Raw genomic sequence first — 25,936 nt, 5'->3', positions numbered from 1 at the left:
GACTTGTTCCCCCCTCACAAAAAAAAGCATCAACAACTTCAACGGGAGAGGAGGAGTTCCCCCACCCCCAGTTATTCCTCTAATTTCCCCTCCAGCTTCAGCTCCAGCTCCAACTCAGATGTAACACTGCTTTCATGTTTGACCCAATTTACAAGACGGAGACAATAACAGTGGGAAAGAAAGGCACAATGAATTTTTCTTTTCTTTTTTAAATACCAGAAAGAGTGGGAGAAAAAGGATAAAAGAAAAGAAAATGCAGAACTCGTGAGTGAGTAAAAAAGTGACAGTGGCAAAGAGAAAGATAAAGGTACAAAGAGAGAGGGAGAGAGAGAGAGAGAGAAGGGGTGAACAGAAGACAGAGCTAAATACGCCTGGGAAGGAGGGGAGTGGGCTGAGCAGGAGGGAGGAGGGAAGCTCTGCTTCTCCTAATAAAGCGAGTGCATGTGAAAGGAGGTGCTGAAAAACGTTACACTGGGGAGAGAGCTGTGTTACCACAGAGAGAGTAGAAGAGTGAGAGAGTAGGGGAGACAGAGAGAGGGGCAAAGAATAGAAAGAGCATTGTGTTGCTGCTGAGAAAGAACCCATGTCCGCACAAAGAGGTAGGTGTACTGCTATGACTGGCACACGCACGCACGCTCACACACACATGCGCTCACACTCACACAGGATATCCTTGTCAGCAGTGTGATGTACCAGGAGTCTGCTGAACAATAATCAGGTGAGTGTGTCTTCACTGGACTTACTGCATGGAGCAGCTGTGCAGCAGTGCTGGGCAGGTGTGTGACTTTGCCTAGTGTACCTACAGTCAACACAAGCAGGTGCTTCTGTGTGTGTGAGTGCGCGTATGCACGTGGGATGTAGCACGGTGTTGAGGGTCTGTGTTCTTATTTCATTGAGGATAAGCAAAACTTACACAGCGGCACTCGAGTGATCATGTGAGGTTTGTTCTCATTTTTAGGCAAAGCGTATATGACTGAGGGCCATTGTGCATTATAATCAGATAAACGGAGTATTTAAGAGGGTTGGAAAAAAATGAAATTCTCAAATGATCGTATTACGCGATCCTTTATTTACACTGACAAAGCAATTAACTAATTGCCCGTTCAGATTTCATGCACAGCAAGAACCAGACTAGACACTGTATTTGTTGACGGTCTAATGCATGCAACAATATACAGTAAACTCATGAGTGATTAATGTTGAATTGTTATTGTTGAATATCTGTATTTATTGCGAACCATTAGTAATTAGTAATCACTTTATACGTTTAATGATTAGACCTAGTTGGTCAGATGAGAACAGCAAAACCAGTTACTAGTGTAATGGGTTTTTTTTTTTTTTTAACCTAGATATAAGAAATGTGACATTGATTCCAAGAAACTGCAAGACCTTTACTTATTGGTTTGCAAACCGTTTCACACCTCCCACAAGGTTTTGTTGTTACCTCAGAAAAAGAAGCCACATGTCCTTCCTGCGTGCATTGACACATCCACACCACAGCCTGCGGACAGTTTGACACCCTGCTCGTTTGTCAGGGACCTCTTTGCAAAGAATAAAATATACTCGAGAGCCATTTTTATGTTTCAAGCTTTCATTTAATCTCTCACCAAATACAACAAATTATCATTTAAACTGAGTTTCAGTGTTGTGGCTGATTGGTGGTAAGAGATGTTCCAGTAACTGAAGTCTGAAGAAAAACTAGATTTATACTTTGGATCACTAAAAACTGAGAAAATAGTATTCTAACAATGAATTCTAATACAGTTAAGTTTGGTTATTCTATGTGACATCTACACTATCAGAACAAAGCACCTGGCTCTTAATTAGTCAGATCACCAAACTATCAGTTGTATTTGTTTAAATTATGTATGACATTGTACTTTAACATGTACACTAAAAGGTGATTCCTTGCTTGTTTGAAACCACCACACCACTTTATGTAATTTATGAGACCTGACCCCTTTGACAAAGCCACACCCACCTAAAAGCAGTTTTGCTTACATAAAAGACAAATTAGCTTAACCCAAATGATGGATGCCTAACTCAAAACTGTCAAGATAAACCTCTCCATGAATACACGTGAACCCCAAATGACTAGACTAAAAACCAGAACAGAAAATGCCAATTTCACTTTGCAGAAGGTGATTCCTGAGGACATAATGCTCTGAGGAACACCACTTCCCTATGGTGAGCAGAAATGCTTTCTTTCTTATCATATGATGCGGCCAGAGGTTCTCTTTTTACAGGAAGTGGCAGACTGGGTTTCACAATAGCACGGACAAGACTATTTATAAAACTGTAAAGTTTGTGCAGGACAAGGAAACGCTTGTCTGATCAATAGGGAAGTACTGAAACAAAAAGCTCACTGACAGCTCGAAAAACAGTGTTCTGAATTACAACAGTGAGTGATGGATGCATTTGTCAATGAGTGGAAATAATGTGGCTACACACTGTAGGTAGTGATGGAGCCATCATTGTAAAGTGCTTCTTGTTATGCTTATTGAAAAATGAACCATGATCATTAGATTACAAATATATTTATAAATATAATATATATAAATATTGCACTTTTATAAATTATAAATTTAAAAAAAAAAAGTGCACTTTAAGCATTTCTTCCACTATGGTCGTGGACACATATGCTTGTTTTGCTGTGGCTTTAAAGAGTAAAATGATGCACATGCAGATAATTAAATGTGACATATGATTTATCAGAACTACCAGAGCGGCACAGCAAAGTGACAGCATGCCTCACAGGGACATTGTCATCTTGTTCTCCAGTCATTATGAAACCACACAGTTGATAGCATACAGCGTCACTCTTTGACTCATGCCTGAATTCAGAGTAACAACCGTGTACAGGAAGTTTACAAATCAACATGTGTGGTAACTCCTGAGTCACAGCTCACGAAACGCCAAAGAGGACGTAACCCCAACATCCTTTCACAACAAACAGGACAACCCCAGTGAAACTTTAAGTAAGAAGATTACGTTTTATTTGCTGAGTGGTGGAAAGAGCGGTCTGGTAAATACAGGACGCTGGTGCATTAAATTATTTGCCGCCAAAGTCCAGGGGGTTAAGTGTACTGGAAGAAGAGCCCTAAGACCATAACTTTGGCTCTCTTAGCAACTGGGAATAATGCTCAGAAAAGCTGGCCAACCTGTACACCAACAGCACCTAATATCTCTTTTAACATTTAGGTGAGACTTACTTTTTTTTTTAGGATGTCTCTTCTTAAAGCTAGCTTTAGAATCATAGTTGGTGGTGCATCAATGCACCGGGAGCTTCTCTTCTCCCTATTACAGGACATGTCATGAAAGCTGTACTTTTAATGTTGTTTCAAGTTCAAAGAATTTGTTCAAGGTTAGGTAAACATTGTCACTACATGAGGATTAAAGTTTAATGAATGTTGTTAATGGTCATCATGAGGTTGTGTGTGAGGGCAAAGGAGCAAAATTGTTTTGTGCCGTGGCAGTGTCAAAATTGCTGCACAGTGTTTTTTAGAGGGAAATCATTGGAACGCATTGCTACTGCAGCAATGAAACAAAAGAAATGTTGAATCCTGACCGTCTCTACGTCTGATAGTAAATGCAGAGATAAAGCACTTAATAACAGATGAAAAATGCAGAGAATATCAAACTCCAAAAAGTCTTTCTGACTGAAAGCAGATGTTATGTTGAGCACTACTGTTTCCGCGTGCCGTTCTTGCCACCATCACGTCATCGAGTGAACCCTAAACCTGACCTCATCTCACAGTACGTGTGTTTACAGAGGGTCAAAGACGGAAAGACGGTGAGTGGAATCAGGTGTCTGTGTTGATTATAGGCGGCGCCAGCATGATGTTAATGGAGAAGCTAAAAAATGAATTGCGGGTGGTAGGGAGGCCGTTTCAATCACCATGCTCATGTAAGTCATTCCAAGAAAGCAGCTTAAAACAAAACAAAGTTAGAGAGGATTTATGTGGAGGCTGCTTTTATGTGTCCCGCTGCCCTCATATGGCTGCACTGTTTTAATGACTGTGTGTGGACACCAGATGTTGCTTGAATCAATTACATTACTTGCATTTTGCATTCAGCTGTTGCACGTGTCTGAACACGTTTGAAGATTAATTGTGTGTCTGCCTGTGTTGGCCAATGTGTGTGTGCGCTGACAACACCTTGATCCACTTTTTTTTTGACTTGGTTTTTTTACGGGTAGGATTAGAGTATGTTTGGGAAAAGCCAAGCAAGGGATGGGGTTAGACATGAAGCTGGGGTTAATTAAGAAATGTATTACGTCATCAGAATTCCCCAAGTACAGATGTACAAACCTGTGTGTTGATACTGTGTTACCGTCTGTGTTGATGTTCAAAGAAAGTTACCGGGTGACTTCATGTTCTTAATTTGGTATTTAAGGGAGGCCCTGTTGTTCTGTCTCGACACGTGTTTGTGTCTATATTACATTTGTGGCTGCCAACACCGTCGTAGCCTCAGGGATTAGACTGACTTGTCATAAAGAAAATTTAAATAAAAAACAAACAGTGGAAACTAAATATGCTTGACTTTTCTCAGTGAAGTGTCACAGCACAAGTGTAAGCACTTCCCCCATGGACTTTCATTTGTGCTAAAAACAGGTGTTTCTCTGTAACTACAGTCAGCTGTGGAATCTAACCGTATGTAAGTATTGTTGTTTACTTCATGCAGCATTCACATTGCAGATGTGCTCGTATATTTTACATGTGGTGAGGAAACTGCCTGCAAAGATGTCATTATACAAGTGTACATGGTGTGTGGTAATTGTCCTCCGACTTTACGGCTGGCCTTCAAGGAAATGTTTGATGTAGAAGAAGTTTTTGTGGAGGACTTCAGTATGGCAGTATCTTGTTTTGTGCCGACTGTTGAATGAATGAAAATCCATGTTTGTCAAGTCCTTGGTTTAAAGTGCAAGATGCAATCTTTCAATTCAATTTAACCACATTTTAATAATAAAATAAAATATGTATACTTATACGGAACATAAATTGTTTAATAAATCTTGTTTATATAAAGTATTTTTCATTTAATGTAATGTATATAATGTAATCAACAGTCAGTTTGACCTTGTTAGATTTCAAACTAATCCAAAATGAGTGCATATCAATTTGACTGTTCGGTTTCTGAGCCTGACACAGGTCAGCTCTTATCACTGTCTCTTGTTTGTCCTACAAGCTCCACCCCGGTTCCCTCTGCTTTGCCCTGACTTTAATTCATTTATGTGTCAACACTGGAGACCAGCATTGAACCAAATACAATTACAAAACACCCAATTAAAAGCCTGGAAGTCACATCACAAAAACATTGCAGTGTTTACATCTTTATAGGTCGAATCTGTCGTGTCACAGGAGCATTGGCGCCTGAAGCAGTAAAACTACACAAATATAGACATGTCTCTCTGTCTCCCTTTTGGTTCATACAGTTAACTTCTTGAGGGAAATTCATACAATAAATTAACAATGACAGTGTAAATGGGCCTATAAGTATTCAGTCCAGTTTTCTAGTCTCGATGATCGCTCAAAGCACTTTACACTAAAGTTTGACCATTCACATTCATAGTGTTTCTATAGGCAGCACTCTTTCTATTAGAGCATTCACAGTCTGCTGGCACATCCACCAGGTGTAATTTGGGGTTAGGTGTCTTGCCACACAGACAGTAGTCTGACTATAATTTCCACATGAAAATGAGAGATGCCAGGATTTCAGATAAGGGACATTGTTATTCTGACTATGAGATCACACAGGCAACTTGACAGTCAGACCTTATCTGGTTTATGCAGCACTGGGGCCATGTTTTAAAAGGGAAAAAATAGCTATGAACCTCTACTGTTTGCTTGTTTTTACTTGGAAATGACAGTCATGGTCTAACAATTACAGTAATTACTTTCTAGTTGCTGCATGCAGGTAAGCTTAATGTGGAAGGCTTTGCGTCATAGGGATCTAAAAAAAAAGAAGAAAGAATACAACTTAATAACAATACTCCAAGTGCATGATTTCATATTTGTATTTCTGCAAGTGTAACCAGACAGGAACAAGAGAAAAAAAAATTGTGAATGGATCAGCCATTTTGTAGTCTGGTCATGTTTTGGGTCTCCACTTGTTCTCTGACAACGCCTTTCTATTCACTGGTGCACACACACACACACACACACACACACACACACAGAAACTGAGAAAAACAGGGGATCCCGATCCGTCACAGAGGTGACATCACAGCCTGCAAGTAATGAAAACCAGCTAAACAAGGGAGTCCCCACTTCCCCTCCCTCCTACATATCCCACAGAAAGAACAGAGAGAGTAGTGCTGGGGCAAGTGACTCTCATTAGTTCAGAGAGAAAAAGAGGGATTCACATGCACAAGAGAGTGCACCGACACACACAGAAACACACTTTGGCTGCGTCTCCATAGTGACCAGCTTTGCTCCCCCAGCTTGGGGAGGAAATGCCAAACTCTGTGCTTCAGAGTCACTCCACATTGCTCCTTTCTGTCCCTCTGTCTTGCCAGACGGGGGGGAAAAAAAGTTATCTTCATCTTATCACTCCTCCACCTCCCATCTGCACATTCTATCATCTCTCCATTCTCTCATTTTTCCTCCTTTTCATTTCCACTCTCTCTTTCCAACAGTCTCCCTCCCTCTGTCCCTCTCCCACACCATTTCTCTCCGTCTCGCTCTCCCTCCCCCGTCAGTAAGTTCATTGAAGTAGACAACAGAGGTAAGTGCTCTATTTTCTGCTCAGTTCATCGTTGGTTAGCTGTTGTACGTTTCAGTTTCTCTGTGTTCTCTCACAGTGGGTGAATGTCAGGTTTGCTGCAACCGTTGTTGCAACTCACAACTCGCAAAGCACACAACTCTGTGTGCGCTCTCATGAATCGTGTATTGTACTTCACAGACAAGTCCGTTTTCACAGTGTGTATTTACTTTTTACTAACCTTGGTAATAATCAAACAGCTGTGTGTGTGGGTCTGCGTGTGAGAGAGAGAGAGAGAGAGAGAGAGAGAGAGAGAGAGCGAGAGAGAGACACAGAAACGGCATGTGTGCTTATGTGTTTCAATTGAAACTGGTATCGCGCTCATCGGACTTTCCTACAACAACAGACTTGTAAAAACAGACTGCGTGCTACACCTTTATTTGCCCCTCTCTAAAAAGCTTATATAGAAGCAGCAACAACTGCACTTTTGTATTCCCATTAATAAACAGTAGAAACTCAAAAACTAAACAAAACAGCAATTCAATTTAATATAAAGTGATACTTTAACAGGATGTTGAAATCATTAATGACAATTTGTCAACACACACTCATTTCTATATGTAGCAATCCAACATTTCCACAATGAACAGGGTATCTTGTTTATCAAAGCGACTGTATTGTATAAACAACTCAGCTGGTTTCCTTTAAATCATTCTTCGAAAAAGGAAGTCTTGTTGACCGTTTAGATAAAGTACTTTGGTGTTGCTAGAAGGAAAGACGCATTCAAACTCTCTGTGGCTGAAATAATAGTTGGAATCCCTTCAGACAATTACCCATAAATTCATCTGTGGTCCTTAGTTACACAACAATACAGTTAAACATTCTCAGTGACCCCCGGTACTGACATACTTGAAAACATACAAACACATGCTGTGACATCACTCACATCTGGATGCAAGACTTGGCTAACAATCTTTCTCATATCCACTGTGTCCTCATCTTCCCATTTCCACCCCCCGGCAACCCTCTTGCCTTTCCTTCCTTCCTGTCTGCCTGTCTGTCTTTACGCCCCCGCTCTCAGAGATGAAAGAGAAGAACCACTGGCACAAGCCTGTGACCATCATCATCACTGTGATTGGTGTCATGGCGATTGTTGCCTTGGTGACGGTAGCAGTTTTGCAGAACAGGCCTCTCTCCCAAAAGTATAAGGTATGGCACATGGAAGCTCTAACCTATTATCCAACGCCACAAGCCAAATATGGTCGCATGTCACAATGACCTCAATCCGTAGTGCAGAGTCTAGAAGCCAATCTCCTAATATGGCCAGTGGCTGTTGATAAGAATAGTAAACGATTTGTTTTATCACACATGCAGACCCACTTAGAGTCTCTCAGCCGGCCTCCAGCCCTCAACAGTTTCAGTGCTAAACCAATGATTAATTCATTTCTGACACAAATTAGTTTTGGGAACATTGTCAATGAGTTATGGTAATGGCTACTTTCCTCCATATCATGCCTCATGTAGGACTAACTTCTATGGCTGCCGGAGTCTGATAAATCCAAATCTAAACAAACACATGCAGCATGACGTGCACCATGAAATGGAGGATAACCTCCATCCCGTTGACACATTAAAGACAATGTGTTGTCTTTATGTCTGGACTGAAGTCAGACACAGTCAGTGTCACTGAACTGGAATTCCTCTGTCCGTGTCCTCTACAGTATGGGATTGTGATGGACGCCGGATCTTCCCACACAGCACTGTACATCTACGCCTGGCCAGCTGAGAAAGATAACAACACCGGCAGAGTGGAACAGACACATTCCTGTAAAGTCAAAGGTACTGTATGTTGCACACAGGCCTCACAGATAAATGTAGAACTCTTCAGGCATACTGATGCAACTATTTAATTGAATGCAAAAACACTGCTGTTTGCTCTGTCTTTTTATCTAAATAGATAGTGCAACTTTTTTTTCCTGTTTGCTGAATACAAATGATTCCAATTCCAATTCTCGGAGAACAAAAGACAATTATTTAACACATGTCAACATACTACCACCAAGACATATAACTTCACCCCCTTTTGTACTCGAACTAGTGTTGCAATGCAAATCTGTTTGTTGGAAGTGGTTCCACAAAAGAGGAACTTTCTTATGCAATCACGCCACATAACAGACTGGTCTGTCTGATGGACTCCTGCTGTTAGCTTCTCTTGCGCAAGCCGATTTAACAACCGCTTTCAAACTATCAACGCATTTATAGTTCAGCGAAATGCTTTCAAGGCACCTTACCGTGGATTTCTGCATTTGTGTACCACAAACAGGACATAAGTTAAACGAAACAAACACAAGCATGGCTGGTGTTTGTCTTGTCACGGCAAATTGAAAAGTAGTAAATATTCAACAGATTAATTCTAGATTGAGAACTTTGCCTGCACCCCCTCAGCTGGCTTCACTCAATGAGGAGGCATAGCGTCTCTACTCTGTTCTCCTCACAGATGTCCCATCTCCTCACCCTATCCCTAAGGCTGAGCCCAGGCACCTTGTGGAGAAAACAAATTTCTGTTGCTTGTCATCCCTGATCTTGTTTTTTCAGTCATTACCCAAAGCTCAATGACTATACTGTGGGTGATACCTCTCTGTTCACCACAACTGACCAGTAAGGCGACAACATTACTGTCGATGCTGATCCAATCTGTCTGTCCAGCTCCCACCCCATTCACCCCTCTCTTGTGAAACAAGACCCAGAGATACTTAAATTCCTCCACAGAATTGTTGATTCTCATCCCGGCCGCTTCACACTCGGCTGCAAATCACCCCAATGCAAGCTGGAGGTCACTGTGCGACGATGCCAGAGGTTGAAAGGCCCATAGTAGGGAGCGAAAGGTGTTTTAGTGCCACTAAATGTGGGCAAAAATGCCACACCCTCTTGTTGACTATTTGTTCTCTTGTAGGTCCAGGTATCTCCAGCTATGCATCTAACCCATCGAAAGCAGGGGAGTCTCTGAGAGTCTGCATGCAGGAGGCCAAGCAGCTAGTCCCTGCAAATCACCATAGCGAGACACCCCTTTATCTGGGTGCTACTGCGGGAATGAGATTGCTTAAGTACGTTACACATCTGCACACACAGCCACATCATCAAATGTATATAAAAGCAGCCACACTAGGCCATTTTGTGCTGACATGTACAGTAGAAGTGCCAATATCTCAAGCCTCAACTCTGTAACGTGCTTGCCATGTGTAGCCGTTCACGACAACCTATTGTGTGATTTATACCAACTTTACTACCAGAGCAGCTAATATGTTACTGTCAGATCCATATGACACATGAAAAACTATTGCATATTATTTATGTGTAGCTATATTTATTTGAAATATGAAAGTGAAGCAATCCAACACAATTGTGCTGTGTGTCCACGCAGTTTGGAGGACAGCTCAGCGTCAGACAGGGTCTTTCATGCTGTGGAGGGAGCGCTGCAAAAGTTCCCCTTTTCCTTTCAGGGAGCAAGAATCCTAAGTGGCCAGGAAGAGGGAGCTTTTGGCTGGGTCACAGTCAACTACTTGGATGATCGGTTGAAACAGGTTTGTGTACGCCCACGTGCTGTTTGTCCATACATTTGTACACTTTTAGTGTTTCACTGCTGTGAGCTAACTTCAGGGCCTTTCTGTCTCTGCTGCAGGGCTTGGAAACAAAAGGTGCTCTTGACCTTGGTGGGGCTTCCACACAAATTAGCTTTGTATCCGATACATTTGACGGCTCGGAGTCTCCTGACAATAACGTGAACTTTCGACTCTACGGAAATGACTACAACCTGTACACTCACAGCTTCCTGTGTTATGGGAAAGACCAGGCGCTACGAATGACGCTGGCACAACAGACCTTGGTACACATCAGACCCAAGTTCTCTTCACACTTATGTTAATAGTCTGAGATTAGATTCCAGAGCTGTATGTATGACTAAATGTGCAACAATGCTGACGCTGAATTCCCTTTTGTCTATTACACATCTTTATCTCACTCTCTCCTAGTCAGGTCCAGGATCAATACTAGACCCTTGTTTCCATCGTGGCTACACTGACACAAAGAACTACTCGGTCCTCTATGACAGTCCGTGTGTGTCAAAAATGAAACCCCAAAATGCTACCCCTACCTTTACTCACAAGGGGGGAGGAGACTTCCTACAATGCCAAGATGTCATCAAAAGAATCTTCAACTTCACACACTGCAAATACAACCAGTGCTCCTTCAATGGGATCTTCCAGCCATTTTTGCAGGGGCAGTATGGGGTAGGACATCAATGGCAAGACACTGTGCAATGTATTTCTGCTCACCTGAAAAACACAGGTCACTAACTAACAGTTAACGCATTCTTATTCACCAAAATGTTCCTGATCTGCATCAGAATATACAAACTTAACTCCTAAAGTCAATGCTTTATTTTATTATTTTATCTCTGATATAATAGGTTAATGGCATTTTTGTGACGCACCTAGCACTTTACTGTAGCATGTGTACATTTTTCAGACAGAGTGTCTCACTTACTGGATATGTCAGTCTTCAATGTGCTACCAATAACCAGAACTGAAAACAAAGAAGCATTACTTTCAACTTGGCTCCAAATTTAACTCATACTAGGTCATACGAGTCAAATACTAAGAACGTATTCCTCTGAGAAGACAAGTTCAGTTCCTTTTGCCTCATCTCTTCCTCTCCCCTCCCCCCTCGCTGTAGGCTTTCTCTGCTTACTACTTTGTGATGGACTTCCTCAATCTGACAGATACATCCATCCCTCTGGAAGACGTCAAGGAAAAGCTAAAACGCTACTGTGCTACGCCTTGGAGTGAGGTTGGTGTATATTCAATACTCAGTTACACACAGAAGAAAAAATATGTCCTACTTTCATGTCCTTCAGTGTGCATTTGCTGAAAACTAATGCTTTCACACTGCTTGTACAGCTAACGCAGCAGCATGGAAACATAAAGTACCTGGCTGAATACTGCTTCTCTGGCACATACATCGTCACCCTGCTGACCGAAGGATACAACTTCACCTCACAAACCTACCCCACCATAAAATACATCAAGAAGGTCAGTAGTTTACAGTCCACTCCCAACGTATGTCAAACAAGCCTGAGGCCACGCCTCCATCTGATTTAAGTCACATCCTTTTGACTGTCTATATTTGTGACAACCTTTTAGTTCTGGACTCTCAAGGTCTTGATAATTCAATTTAGAACTAAATTCAACTCGATGTTGTCCGTTAGAAGCTTTGGCTAATCATCTACCTCCTGACTAACCACTCAGAATTAGGGGTGGGAATCGCCAGAGACACCGCGATACGATGTTATCGCGACATTTAAGTCACGATACGATATTATCACAATATTGCAAAATACTGATTATTTGCGAAATCATACTGTATATTGCGATATAGTCACATAACAGCTCTAGTGAGAGTGAGCATCTAGTGCTTGTGCTAATTTAATGATAATCCACAAAAAGTTAAATGTTTATTTGTATCATTTAAAAAATATATTAAATAAAACAAAACAATACTTGGTGTCTCAAGAGCGAATATGGCAAAAATATTACGATATTTCACTTTATTGGTTTTTGCCCACTCCTACTCGGGATATTCAACATTTTTAATAATTTAAATAGAATAAATTAGGGCATGGCAATTAATCAATGTAATGAATCAGTTAGAATTAATGGTTTAGGCCAATTTGTTTGAATGAATTAAATTCTCCAACATGGTATGTGCTTTAGTGAATGCATTCCGTAACCTTTATGTCAATACAAATTTGAAACGTGAAAAGACCTGCTTAGTAAAAACGTTAAGTGCTAAATGTGAAGCTTAATGAAAATTATGTTTTAACAACATTGTTTTTAAGAAGAAAATGTTTATCAGTTTAGTATAAACCTTTACCTTAACCTTGATTATTCACTTAATTCACTAAACCATCCATCAAGCATTGCCCCAGTTTTGAAGGCCCCAAATGATTTCTTATCTCATTTATAAATATATATAATCAGGAAAATGGCCATCATAAATACAGATACTGCATTCAGCACAAATCATATCTAGTGTTTAAGGGGAATCTCGCAGAATCCAGGTGATAACAAGCCGGACTGTGAGAACTAATCTCCCAAAGCTTAAACATTGACAACATTTATCTGTCTCACATATACTTACACAAACATGGGCTCAAGGGCACTGAAGCATAGTAGCATGTTTAACCACGTGACAAAACAAAAGCCTCAGATCGCATACAGATTGCAACTGTGAGAACAATAAATATATTGTAAAACGGTCATTCAGCAGTTAGCAACATTTCTGATAGTTGTCAATGATTAGTGACCGACATATTTACATTAACAGCGATGCAGAGCCAGAGTAACTCTCATCCTCAATTATTTACTAAAATGTTAATAATATCTGCTTATTGCAGGGAATCAGAGCAGTAAACATCTACCAACACCAACAATGAAAAGTAGCCACAAGCCAAAGGACATTTAGGTGCAATTATTTGCATTTGGCAGTATTACTTTTTGAGTGCACAAATCACCATAATGTATTAATTGTTGTTGTTATCATTATGACCACCACACATGCGTCAATTATATTTATGTATATATATATATGGGCCATTCTACCGAATTCGTGCAAAGTCCAGAGTTGGAAACACATTTTCAAAAGTTGTTTTTTTCCAAAAACCTTGTCCATACATATATTGTACCATATGTCTATGGTACATATCTAGTAAAGGCGCAGTCAAATTTCATATATTAATGTCTGCCTGTTCTTGAAATGTTTTTCAACTCCTAAAATTTGTCACTACCGTAACACAGCAACACACTGCAATAAAAACCATTATATTAATCTGTTAATATTGTGTGTCCATACACCCTCTAAAGAATAATTTTAGTAATTTATTATGAAGGGTTTTACAACTAAATCAATTAAAATAATTTTTTTAACAAATTTACAAAGTTTATTTTCTAAGACTCATCAAAATTTAAATGCAATCTTTTTTGTAAAATGAATTACACTGATCATAGAGATCTCAGAGTTTATTAGTTATTACATTGAATGTATATTTAACCAATAGTTATCATAAAATGTTATTTAATTACTCAATTCTTATTTTATTTTACAAAACATTCAGTGTTACGGTAGTGACCGCACTGTTACGGTAGTGACCGCACTGTTTTGCTCATGACCACAGTATTTTGTTTGCAAGGTTGTATTATATCCCCTCAACCTTATTGCTTAATATTAACTCATAACCTGCCTTTTAATGTGAATTTTACAAACACAAATGTTATGTCTCTGATATGTGAACTTTAGATGTGGGTTGTCTGCAGTCGTGTTGAGAGCTGCCTGTGGGAGCTGCCTAGTGTTTCTCTGAGCATAGAAACGAGATTGTATTTTCTGAGCAACCTGCTTGTCAATGCGCTTCTTAATCCATGTTTCTCTTTATAATTGGCAGACTTGTATTTTTTTCTGCAAATTGTGCATGAGTGTGTTATGGAAAAGAAGGGTCTTTCTGCTATGCACAGGAACTCTGTGCTTCCATACTTCCTTCTGAGTTTTTGTTCTTGCGGAACATTTTGACTTCTCTGGCCTCACGCACAATCTATGGCACCGTTTTCTATATTTTTCTTTCTTCCATTCAAGTTTATTTTTCTGTGGTCACGCATTCCAACGTCTCTTATTAGTCTCACTAGAAGTGCGTGGAGTAACAGTCTCACTAGAAGTGCGTGGAAGGTAAGGCGGCATGGGAGAAGGCGTGGCAGAGGGTGTGGGAGGTGGCGTGGAAGTTGTGCACAATCTCTCCACCTCTCTTTGACTTTTCACCAATAGCCTGTGATGTTGCTGTCTTTTTCGCCATGATCTTCTGACCTTCCTTTGCTCCCTGTCAGATAAATCACTGATAGATTTGATCTTTCCTCCTTTCTTTCGTTTCTAGTTTCGTTCTCTTTCCTTCTTTCCTTATCATATCAAACATTATTTAGCACTCTGAGATTCTTAATAATGAAATGTGCTTTACAAATCAAATATAATAACAATATTATTATTATTATTATTATTATGTTTTAAGAGTATAATGTAATAATAATGATGAAAAATCTCCTTAAATATGTGGAACAGTACACCATAATGATTATGTCACAACCGTAACGTTACAATTTGTTACGGTTGTGACTGTTACGGTTGTGACATTTTTAGCTAATTCCTAGCATAACTCAAACATGCTAACAAGTAAATGGCTAGGAACAGATGTTTGAACAGTTGTACACACAACAAAACATAATATTTTGTTTTGAGCCCCCAAAAGTGTATTTACTTGCAGATAATACGTGTACGGTTGTGACAATTATTAATGTAACATGCTGATTTTCAGACTTTGGAACCCATTTACTTAAAAATTATGAGAGGTAATATCTCACCATGCAGCCATGAGGGACAGGGATGCAATGTCATTTCTTGGTCAGAAATTCTGGGGTGTGACTAAAACCAGGCTCCACCCATGTGGTAAAACAACTCGTGTTACGGTTGTGACGTGAAAGTGTGGGACAGCATTTTTTAAAGCATGTTTTGTAATTTTAAAAAAAACTTCAAAATGAATCTAAATGTTTTACATTCTGTTTAAAAGAAACCAAACATATATTTTAAAATACACTATTGGAAAAAATGACAAAATTCTTTTAAGTATTAATTTCATGGATTGAAATTTAGGGCTTAGAGATTGGGACAACTACTTCCCAATAGAAAGTACCTAGGAAGGAAGCATAAATGATGATTTTGTATATATTTAGCTTAATTACTAAATAGTTACAGTCTTGTGTTTAACTAGATCATAACATCATCTTAGTAAATATTGAAGGTCTGAATTCTTAATTGTTTTGTTAAATAGTTTTTTTATTGTGGGACAGCAATTTGCACGAATTCGGTAGAATGGCCCATATATATATAATTGTATTATATTTACAACTAAACACCGTTTGAGTTTTAAAGATAACTTCAGGCTACCGTAGTTTCTCCTCCTGCTGCTCAGGGGGGAGGAGTCAGCTGCAACATGGGCAACTTCACCCATGTTGATAAATCCTACACTATGTACCTTAAACAGCACAACACACGCACAGAATAAACAACATGAACAATTCTTTTTCAAGGCTAATGACAATGGTTAGTAGCTATAGTTTAAATACAGCACAGGAGCAGGTACTTACCCAGGATAAATTAAAGGTGGCTCCTCATCAAGAATGCTCGCCCTCGAATGTAAACAGTGAAACCCAGTTGACATGTCGTCCTGGTAACGGGTCCAGATAAACACGGAGTCTCCTCCAAGCAAAGGGGAAGTTTACTGTAACAAGCTAGTAGCGCTATCAGACAGCATTACTTGTATTTTATCTGCAAAGTATCTTCGTGCGGAGGAGGCGGTGACGGTCTGTTGTGCCTCGTCCGCCCGCACGAGTGTAATTAGAGCAGGTGTGTTACACTGCTGCTGAGCGCGTGACGGTGGCGAACGCTCAAAACAACTCAAAGATGGAAAAGCAATAAAACAAACAAGAAGTCATGGAGCACCGTGATGTTTTCGACAACAACTCGAAGAGACAAACCACAGTCCAGGCAGAGGTCTCAAACTCACAGCACCTAACAGAACCCACCTAACAATTTTTGGTTCACAACATTCCCTGAAGGTTCAGCCCGAAGTTCTCCTGTGGTTACCATGGAAGGTTTTCCTAACGTTCCGCTAACATTAGTTTTTGGTTGCACATTTGGTTCCCAGAACGTTACTTTGTCACATCCCTTCATACAACCTTTAGAGAACGTTCTCTAAATCAATTGAATTTTAAAGTCAAAATGTTATTATTTCTTTTTACTTTGAAATTCAGTGAAATATCATCATGAATATCCTTGCAATATATATTATGTTAGCCATTTCAGTTCAGAGACCCCTGTGTTAAGCATTTAAAAGTGGAAATAAAGACAGTAAAATTAACAAAACATTAACGTTAACAAAAAAACAGCATTAACAACAGTAGAGAAAGCTGAATATTAAGGTAATAAAAAGGTAAGTAGGTATGTTTTGTTATGTGAGTGAATATCACAGTTGACAGATAAAGTACAGTAAGCCATGACTGTGTGGCAGTGAACTTGACCCTATATATGAAGCAGCTAAATCCAATACAACATATTACACCTGTACCTTTCATGCTGTCATCAAAAGTAACTATTGTTGGAGTAAGTAGTTGATTAACATAATAAAAGATTTATTTGTTTGAAGTAAAGGTTGGGTTACGATAAGGGTTTGGTTGAAACATAAATTCAATATGTAAGGTTTTTTTTTATTGTCCCCATAAAAAGAACATTTTCCCCTTTATGGAGGGAAATTGCTACATAAAACACAGCAAACAGGACAATACTTGTAACTGCCATAATCAAGTGAATCCTTACATGTGCACTTACCCTTTATTTTTTGGCAACAGTGATGCAACAGTTATGATATGTTAAATATCCCCCACACAATGGGAAACTCAATTTGGTTTGACTACTTTAAACATAATTCTGCCTTGGACTTCATCCCAGTTACAGTAAAAATAAAACCTTCTTTCAAATATAATAAAATATCAAATATTGATAGTAATATTGAAGTACAACAGTGTTCGCAACATTAAATCCAGAGTAAGCGTTCACAACTTCTATCTACTCAAGGTCCAAACACCTGCCGTGTGTCTTTGGTCAGGTCGACACTTGTAAAGACAATACAGTAGCACATGATTTATTTGATTATTTTGATTTCCCTTGTTTTCAGTTTGTAAAAGTTGTCCCTCTTCTTCTGTCAGATAAAAGGCAGCGATGCAGGCTGGACGCTGGGCTACATGCTGAATCTGACTAACATGATTCCAGCCGAAGCTCCGGACACTCCCCCTCTGCCCCACGCAGGCTACGTCTCCATCGTCACCATCATGGCAATACTGCTCTTCGTCCTCTTCATCGTCAGCCTGCGTCCTCTCTGGCCGCGGTGCTCCAAACAGCCACATATTATATGAACACACACACATGTACAGTATGTATTTATGTGTGAAATTGTGTCTGTGAGCTGGTGTCCACTATTTTACCTATAATGGGAATGAATTTACACTTAACAGCCTTTGTGGGGATTTCAAAAGGTCAAAAGGTCAAACATCTGCTGAACAACAACAACCCTGCAGCTCATATGGAGTCAAGGACATTTCAGAAGGACAAATGTTTTCTCATACCGGGGGATAAATGAACCTTGATTCCCTGGCTGAAGCACATTTCCTCATGTGTTTTTATGTTTTGTTTTGTTTTTTATGTGTGTGTGCATTTGAATGTATGTGTGAATGTGAGTGCCCACATCAGTCTGCATGTACAGTATGTGTCTTATAATGTGAATGCAATACTATAACAAATAAACAACCTGAGTTTATATAATATGTTTGTTTGATCACTTATGTCAGGTTAAACGTTGCATGAATGAATTATAAAACTGACCCCCAAATTCTGCTCTTGATTAAAGGCCATAGAAACCGTTAAATTACAGTGAAAATAGCAACAAATTATCTTTGGATTGCAAGTCATATCCTTCTTCTTCTTGTAATTTTAACCATGTTTTAATGACTTGAAGGCACAAAACATCCACCACCATGTGCTGTACATACTGTTTGATCCTCGTGTAAACTGAGACAGCTTTGACAAAGTTAATAATGTACATTAAAGACTTTCTTGTTCGACGCCATGCTCTCTCACCATGACACATTCTTGCATGTTCCTCGGTGAATCCACTTTTGTATATAACATGAAAGTGCCGCCCTCTAGTGGTTAGAGGGTGAGTATTGCAGTATAATCACTGAAAGGTTAATCATTCAACTTAAACAACCACAAAGAAAAAGATGTCTATTCTTGCTTATTTGCTCTTTTATTAAAAAATCATCTATATAATGTGCAATATGTGTACCTCAGTCTCCTGATACTTCTTTATGACTTCCAAGAAGGCAAATTTCCTACGCAGACACCACCATGGATTATATAATGTGCGCAAAGGGAGCATGAGATCCTCTGTCTTGGAACTACAGCTCCATAGCTTTGGCAGGAAGTGAAGGGTTCTGGGTTTTCCCTCCGTTTGGGGGCCTAGCCCTTCCTCTATGTCACAGATCTAACTCTTATCAGCAGGGAATGGAACAACAGGGGAGAACAAGAAAACAGCACGGTCCTGATTATCTGTGGGTGGTTCCTGCTTTTACACAAAATGCCTGTTGATGTTGGCAATGGCAGAAAGCACTCACTTTTTTTATTTCCAGATGCAGATCTGCACACAGGCATGGTCAGGCTGCTTATACTGTGCACTCATATTTAGATAGCATTCCGTGCCAGTATAAACCTGAGCAGCCTCAAATGTTCATAGTGAAAGTCACCTAAAAACAATGTGTGGTAGATATTCTGTCATCTTATCTTTCTGTTAACAACTGGGGTGTAAGGAGACGTTGTGTTGTGTTGCCGTAACGTCGCGGCCTGCTCTGACACAGATGAGATGACTGATAGGTTATCTGCCGTGTGATCGCTCAGCTCATCGTTCCTGTGCTCCTCGTCGATGATGTTGGCCGTCTCCGAGTCCAGCTCGCGGACGTTTTCTTGGTAGAACCTCTGCCTGAGACGTTTCATCTGGGGGAGCTCGCAGCACGTCTCCAGCACCACCAGGGAACACACCAAGCCTGTCAGCAAATAGGCTGAGGAAGGAAACACACACACACACACACAATGGCAACATGATTGACCAAAACAACCAGACTGACAGATGAGATCATACACAGGTTTGGTCGACAAATAATGGGTGAAGTGGATATTCAGCAACCAGAGAAGTTAGTCAAGACGAACTGGTAATGAACATTATGCACTTATGTTGTCTCATTTAAAGGTCCAGTTTGTGACATATACAAAGAGGTTATAGGCAGAAATGGAAACCACTTTACATAATTATTTTGTTTAAGTTCATTATCACTTTAGTTAGATTTCATAGCCTTACAATAAGCCTTTTTATGTACTTAAGACAGGGGCTTTGCTTTTCTGAGCCATCTTGCATCACTACATTCATTAACATTCATTATAACATCTAGGCCTGTACAAGAAGAGATAAATATTAAATTGGAGTTATTCAATGTATATAGTATGCACGATCTATTGGTTGCATTGTCAAGACCTTTTGAACAGATATTCATGAATTTGGTGACTTTAGTGCCTTCATCAATTCAAAATTCTCACATGGTGAATAATAATATGCTGATGTTTAGATCAGCGTTCACAGTGTACAGTCATGTTTACAGTACACTCGTGCAGCTTTTTCCCCTGTGAAGTGCAGAATTATTGCCCCCTCTCGTGGCCATTAACCCTAAGAACACACTGCATTTAGGCTGCTTTTTTTCCATTACTATGTTAAAACGTATATACAGAGGCTATAAGAATGTTCAATACAGAGAGTGTTGTATCCTTTTTTCAGTACAACCTAAAAGCAATCTGATGAAATGATTTTTCCCCCCATTTACACCAACTACTGTATATAAACACACCTGAGCAATTTACTAAGGGTGTGTCTGTGGCACAGAGCTGTGGGAAAAACAAATCCCCCTGTGGTTTCATTTGCTCTCACCTCACAGACCATTAAACAATATTTAGTTTCAAGGAGTCACAATCAAAGACATTTCTACAGGATGAGGCAATTCATCAAACCTGGAAATCTGGAAATAATTACTAAACTTGTGGATTTTGCAGCTAAAGTCTGAAACTTTACCTTTTGGAGACATAAAACACGGCACAGCATAGACACCAAACTACTCACCTGTGATCATCAGCTTGTAGAGCACTGGGTGTGGATTGGCCTCTTTACTATGAGTCTCACCGGGGACGTAATCCCCGAGGCCAATGGTCGTCAGAGAGATAAAACAGAAATACAGAGAGTCCAGATAATTCCAGTCTTTCTCCAGGCCGATAAAGATCCACGCAGGGATGAAGAGGAGAAACAGCGTCATGAGGATGGTGAGGCAGGTGGCGTGGATGGCAGCGAGCCTCGGTTTAGATATGGCCCAGCGACGGTGGAAGTAGGACACTGGACGTCTCGTAACCACCATCATGATCCTCTGCACCACAGCGGAGAGGAACAGGAGGGTGAAGGGGATTCCCAAGATGGAGTAGAAGATGCAGAATGCCTTGCCTACATCTGAGAGAGGAACATTGTGGCCGTACCCTGGAAAAACAAACATAAACAGCACAGACTTAATTGCAGTTTCTGCAGGAGACGTTAGGAGCTCAGTAGCGTTTAAACTGGAAGAAACAAATCAAGAGAGACGAATGACTTTGTCAAGTGTAAATGAATACCAGGCAGAGGGATTCATTCTGATTAGTCCCTGTTAGCAAAGAAAATATTTAAAAGCATGTGTGACTTCCTATAAAAAAAACACAGGAACTCCCAACATTCCTAAACCTGGTTAAACCTGCATCTAGTTACTGAATGAGACTTGGTGGTGGTGCCACAGCTGAAGCTGGACAAAGTGTGAATAAAGTCAATATAAACAACCTATTTAAGTATTACTGTTCAATCAAAGTTTTGGAGCACAGTGAAGAACACCCTGGAGTCTAATGAGTTAGGGATTTATTTAAATACATATGGAAAAGGAGAACAGAGGCAACATCAGGACAGGAAGACACAAACTAGCTCCAGAACACTCTGCTCTCAAAGCCAACTTTGAAACTATTCCAACAACAAAATAAAACTAATTAACCTAAGCTAACACTATTTAGATGTGAACATGTTAAAATGTTTTTATCAACATATACTATACATCTGTACTCTCTTAATAAAACTATATCTACAGCACTTTTCTGAGACTGATTTACAAGTTTAAGACTGTGTTATGTGTTTTGTTTATTGTAATGCTGCATTACTGCATTCTTATTTTCCCTCTTTCCTTTGCCTCTTCTTCCTCTTCAGATTTCTTCTTGTGCAGCATGTCTGACCAAGGGTTCATGATTCACTTTTAATGCTTTCAGTAATGGTGATTCATAAGTGTTAGAAAACCATGTAGTTAATATGTTAATATAGTCTCTATAACCCCCTAAGATCTCATCTTCTACCGCTTTATCATGCACATAAGGGTGCGGGGGCCCTGGTGCCAATCCCAGCTGACATAGTGTGAAAGGCGTGGTGCACTCCTGGACAGGTCACCAGTCCATCACAGGGACACATATAGAGACAAACAACCATTCACTCTCACACCTACGGTCAATTTGAGTGTCCAATTTGCCTAATTCTCAGATCTGCATGTTTTTGGGCTGTGGGAGGAAACTAGAGAACCCTGAGAAAACCCACACACCCACAGAGGAACTGGAAGAAGATGCTTTCCCCAAATTGTTCAGCCCTCTCCCTGTAGCTTCACAAAGGAACAGTGTTGATAGAACAACAGAAGTATTTAAAGTGAGGAAAACTTTTGTATAAAATCAGGATTGTTTGTTTCGTCCTCCATCGCCTCAGTGAGCGCTCTTTAATTATATTATTTATATTTCGTCATGTTTTTCCAACATTTAAATAAGCACCTTTAGCTAATTATAGCAGCCAGGGGAAAGCAATTTTTCACAAATTTACCCAACCCAAAAATAAATGATCTATAAAGTATTAGCCCAACAGATGATTTACGAAAACCCCATTAACCTGGAAAAATGCTTTTTACTTATTGTTACTTCAGTGTTTGACTTTCACAGAGCAGTGATTTCCATACACAGTGAATCTGCTGAAAAGAGAGAGCTCACCCTGAATTCTAGCTATACTTTTGTGACACAGGTCCTTTGGAGAAAGTATACGATTGTGATTCCAAACATGGTCTGGAATTTGAAACATAAGTGTGCATTATTTTCAGGAAAGTAGGTGACATCATCTGACCAGTTGTTATTATTGAATTTAATGGATTCTGGGGAAGGAATTTTTGACATTTTCTGACACTTTTCTGAACTATTTATTCAACTTTGTTCATATAACAAAGTGTTAGTGGGGCATCTTTTGCCAAAGGTTATTGCTGTTAAAGCACAAATAAAAAAGCAAAATTATACATTTTAACATCTGGGAACCATACAGTATATGTAATAACTGTAATGAAATTTGCTGCAGTTGGGTTTTTCTTGATTACGTTTGCATGTGCACAATTTATTTTATAATCTGTTACACATCGTGGTGTACTACACGTGTTACACATGTGACGTACCACATCATATGTAACGTGTTGACGTGTATATGACACAGATTTTTGTTAGGTTTATCCTTGTTTGCATCATCAAAATATAACTTTTTGATTGTTTTATTACTACCTCACTATCACAACCTTTGGGTTTTTGCTTTTGCATTATATGTTATGCTTTCGTATTTGCCATATATAAATCTATATTTACACATAGATATATATACACATGGATACTTTATTGAACTTTTTGCTGATTATCCAATATGCCGATTTATTGAGAGTGCTTGGGCCAATAACCAATACAATACCAATACATATAGTTTTTTCCCTGCATCAAACTGCATAAATATAATATTTTGGCTACTCAGGTCACAGCAGATGTAAACATACATTTTCTTCATTGACCAAGACAAATAAACGTAAACGTTGTAGTTGTAGATGCATTTAGCCTAATGTTGTAGTCATTAGTCATATCGGCAGATCCTGATGTGTTTGCCGTTCCTGATACCGATATTGTGCCGATAACACTGTGCATCCCTAATATATGTACATATACAGTACATACATACTTGAAGAGAGTATAAACAGTAAGTTTGATTGACAGATCTGTTGGTCATCACCTGTTGTGGTCAGCACGGTGCTGGTGAAGAACAGTGAAGACACAAAGTCCCAGTTGCGGTCGCTGTCGTTGTCGTTACCCAGCACGGAGACGCCATAGTTACTGGCCTCCAGCGCGCGGACCAGCAGCTCCTCCAGGCGCGCGTCGGACACGCAGGTGTTGTCGTTCAGGAAGTCCCGCCTCGCCGCCTTCAGCTCGGCTCGAAGCTCTTGCTCGTAGGGCATCTCGATGGCTGAGAAAATCCCGGCGCCGATCGTGACATAAAGGATGTAACCGACGATCAGCAGCGCAAAGGTCAGCGCGGTGCGGTGTCGCTCCATGGACGCGGCGCAACTGCGCAACATCCCGCCTGTTTCCACAGATGAAGAACTGCAATAAACTTAAACTTGTGACACTGATGAGGCCTGTGCTCTCTCTGTGCCCGGAGGACAAGCCTTCCTCATTCTTCCTATGTCACTGGAAACAGGTTGTGACGTCGGTCATTCAATGTGCCAGGTGTGTGTGTGTGTGTTCGTGCATCACACAGGTGGAACAGGTAGAACAGGTTTCGAGTTTGTTGACAATACCACCTATCTTCCTTGAAACTCAAGGGTACGTTTCTGTGGAGACGCCAGATCTAAGTCATTTAAATGTTTACTATGAGAATGAAATGACAATGAGTGTTTTCTATCACCCAAAATGCGGTTATTGTCATTATAAAACTGAGTAAGTAAATGATAATAATGATAATATTTGTAAAACTTTCACTGGTCTTTCTCTCTCATCTTTAGAGGTGGGTCAAAAAATCGATTTGGTGGTAGATGGTTGTCCTTCCAAGCCACTCTCAAGTAAACAGTCCCTGCACTTTTACTCTGCTTAAGTGAATGAGGATAATGGTGGAGAAAGTTACATTAATGGATGCTCCATCCACGTTCAATATCAATACAATACATATGCATTTTGTTCTCTATGTTGTGAGAAATCCTGCACAACTTTTCACAGAGGTTTTGTTTTCTTCAGTTATCGTTGTAGCGTGATATTATTGGTATCGTGGACCAGGTATTGGGTATGAGGAAGCCTGTGATTACCACCCCTACTCTTCTCTTCTATATGTGAGAGAATAGAATAGAACTTCATTGTCCATTAGGTGGAAGTTTGCCTTCGGCTCACCAGCATAACATCATAAAAGTAGACATTCAGGGAGTGTATGGTGGAGAACAATTAGAGGGTGGAACCCCACCCCGAGTCTGCTTTTGTTGTTGAGTTTGTTCTTCCCTCTCAAGTGTTTGCTTACCGTTGGGAGCAAACATCTTGATGATTTATAGGAATAGTGTCAAATTTGAATGAAGTCACTCAATTATTCCTGCAGACAGCCTCACAGCAGGAGTCTGTTCTCCTTCCTGTTTGTCTTTACTTCATTTCTTCATCTTTCAGGAATTTCAAATAAAGTAGCAGAGGTTTTCTGTGGGTTTTTTTTTTCGAGGTATAAGACACTAGAAGCAGCTGCAGTTACTCAGGAGTGAACTGATAAAGTGTGCTATGGGTTTTATATTGTTACAGTGTTGCTGAGCCTTATTATTATTTTAGAATCCTGGACAGAATCTGTTTACAGTGGTTACTACATAATTATTTATTTACTCTACATTTGTAGTTTTCTGCACTTGTTCACAGCTGCTATTTTACAACATATTTCATGTGCGTAGAGGAGAACCTCTGCATTTGCATTACAATGGTCTTTGAACTATTTTGGAGATTAAAAAATGTATGTACATATATATATATATATATATATATATATACTTTAGTGTACAGTCACCTGATTGTATGAACTGTTGTTTTCCACTACCCCAGAATGAACATTTTATATTCAGGAGCCAGGTCAACTCTGCAGAGGGACCGCAATTTTTTCTCTGGTCTCCCTCACAGATCCCTCCATAAACCTGAACTGGTTCAGAACTCAGCTGCCCGCATCATCAGCAGAGCCCCATCATTCCACCACCTCACCCCCATCCTACAACAACTCCACTGGCTTCCGGGCAATCTCAGAATTCAATTCAGAATCCTCCTGCACGCCTTCAAGGCCATCCACAACCTCGTCCCACCCTGTCTCTCTGACCTTCTCCACATCGCCACCTCCTCCCGCTCCCTCAGATCCTCCTCCTCCTTCCACCTCACTGTGCCCTCCACCTGCCTCAGCACCATGGGGAGCAGAGCTTTCAGCCGCTCTGCTCCCCGTCTCTGGAATTCACTCCAACCAGACATCCACGACTCTGACTCTCTTCCCCTCTTCCCCTCTTTAAATCTAGACTAAAAACCCACCTGTTTAAAATAGCCTACTCTCTATCGTCCTGTTTTTTTATTGTTTGTTTGTTTTGTAACATGT

At 40.0% G+C, this 25,936-nt stretch overlaps 2 protein-coding genes across 4 annotated transcripts; one reads left to right on the top strand and one right to left on the bottom strand.

Annotated features, from left to right (window-relative positions):
* Positions 1-433: 433 nt before the first annotated feature.
* entpd1 (ectonucleoside triphosphate diphosphohydrolase 1) lies at positions 434-18,472 on the top strand. 3 transcript variants are annotated; one of them, XM_044013288.1, is made up of 10 exons: positions 434-599; positions 7,784-7,911; positions 8,424-8,541; positions 9,656-9,806; positions 10,124-10,283; positions 10,382-10,585; positions 10,731-10,988; positions 11,434-11,547; positions 11,658-11,789; positions 17,556-18,472. In XM_044013288.1, the coding sequence occupies exons 1-10, from the start codon at positions 584-586 to the stop codon at positions 17,760-17,762; spliced, it is 1,488 nt and encodes a 495-aa protein (XP_043869223.1). In that variant the 5' UTR covers positions 434-583; the 3' UTR covers positions 17,763-18,472. The 3 variants fall into 3 exon arrangements, with proteins under 3 accessions (XP_043869223.1, XP_043869226.1, XP_043869225.1); XM_044013291.1 differs by lacking the exon at positions 434-599 and adding an exon at positions 700-718; XM_044013290.1 differs by lacking the exon at positions 434-599 and adding an exon at positions 6,619-6,726.
* A 157-nt stretch (positions 18,473-18,629) lies between these two features.
* LOC122758899 (potassium channel subfamily K member 1-like) lies at positions 18,630-23,930 on the bottom strand. Its single transcript, XM_044013292.1, has 3 exons — positions 23,576-23,930; positions 20,567-20,971; positions 18,630-19,460 (listed from the first exon to the last, which is right to left on the bottom strand). The coding sequence occupies exons 1-3, from the start codon at positions 23,916-23,918 to the stop codon at positions 19,177-19,179; spliced, it is 1,032 nt and encodes a 343-aa protein (XP_043869227.1). The 5' UTR covers positions 23,919-23,930; the 3' UTR covers positions 18,630-19,176.
* Positions 23,931-25,936: the final 2,006 nt, after the last annotated feature.

Source organism: Solea senegalensis, linkage group LG18, assembly GCF_019176455.1.
Source record: "Solea senegalensis isolate Sse05_10M linkage group LG18, IFAPA_SoseM_1, whole genome shotgun sequence".
NCBI classification, from domain to species: domain Eukaryota; kingdom Metazoa; phylum Chordata; class Actinopteri; order Pleuronectiformes; family Soleidae; genus Solea; species Solea senegalensis.
The sequence above is the reverse complement of the archived record's forward strand: the minus strand, read 5'-3'. Positions and strand labels throughout refer to the sequence as shown.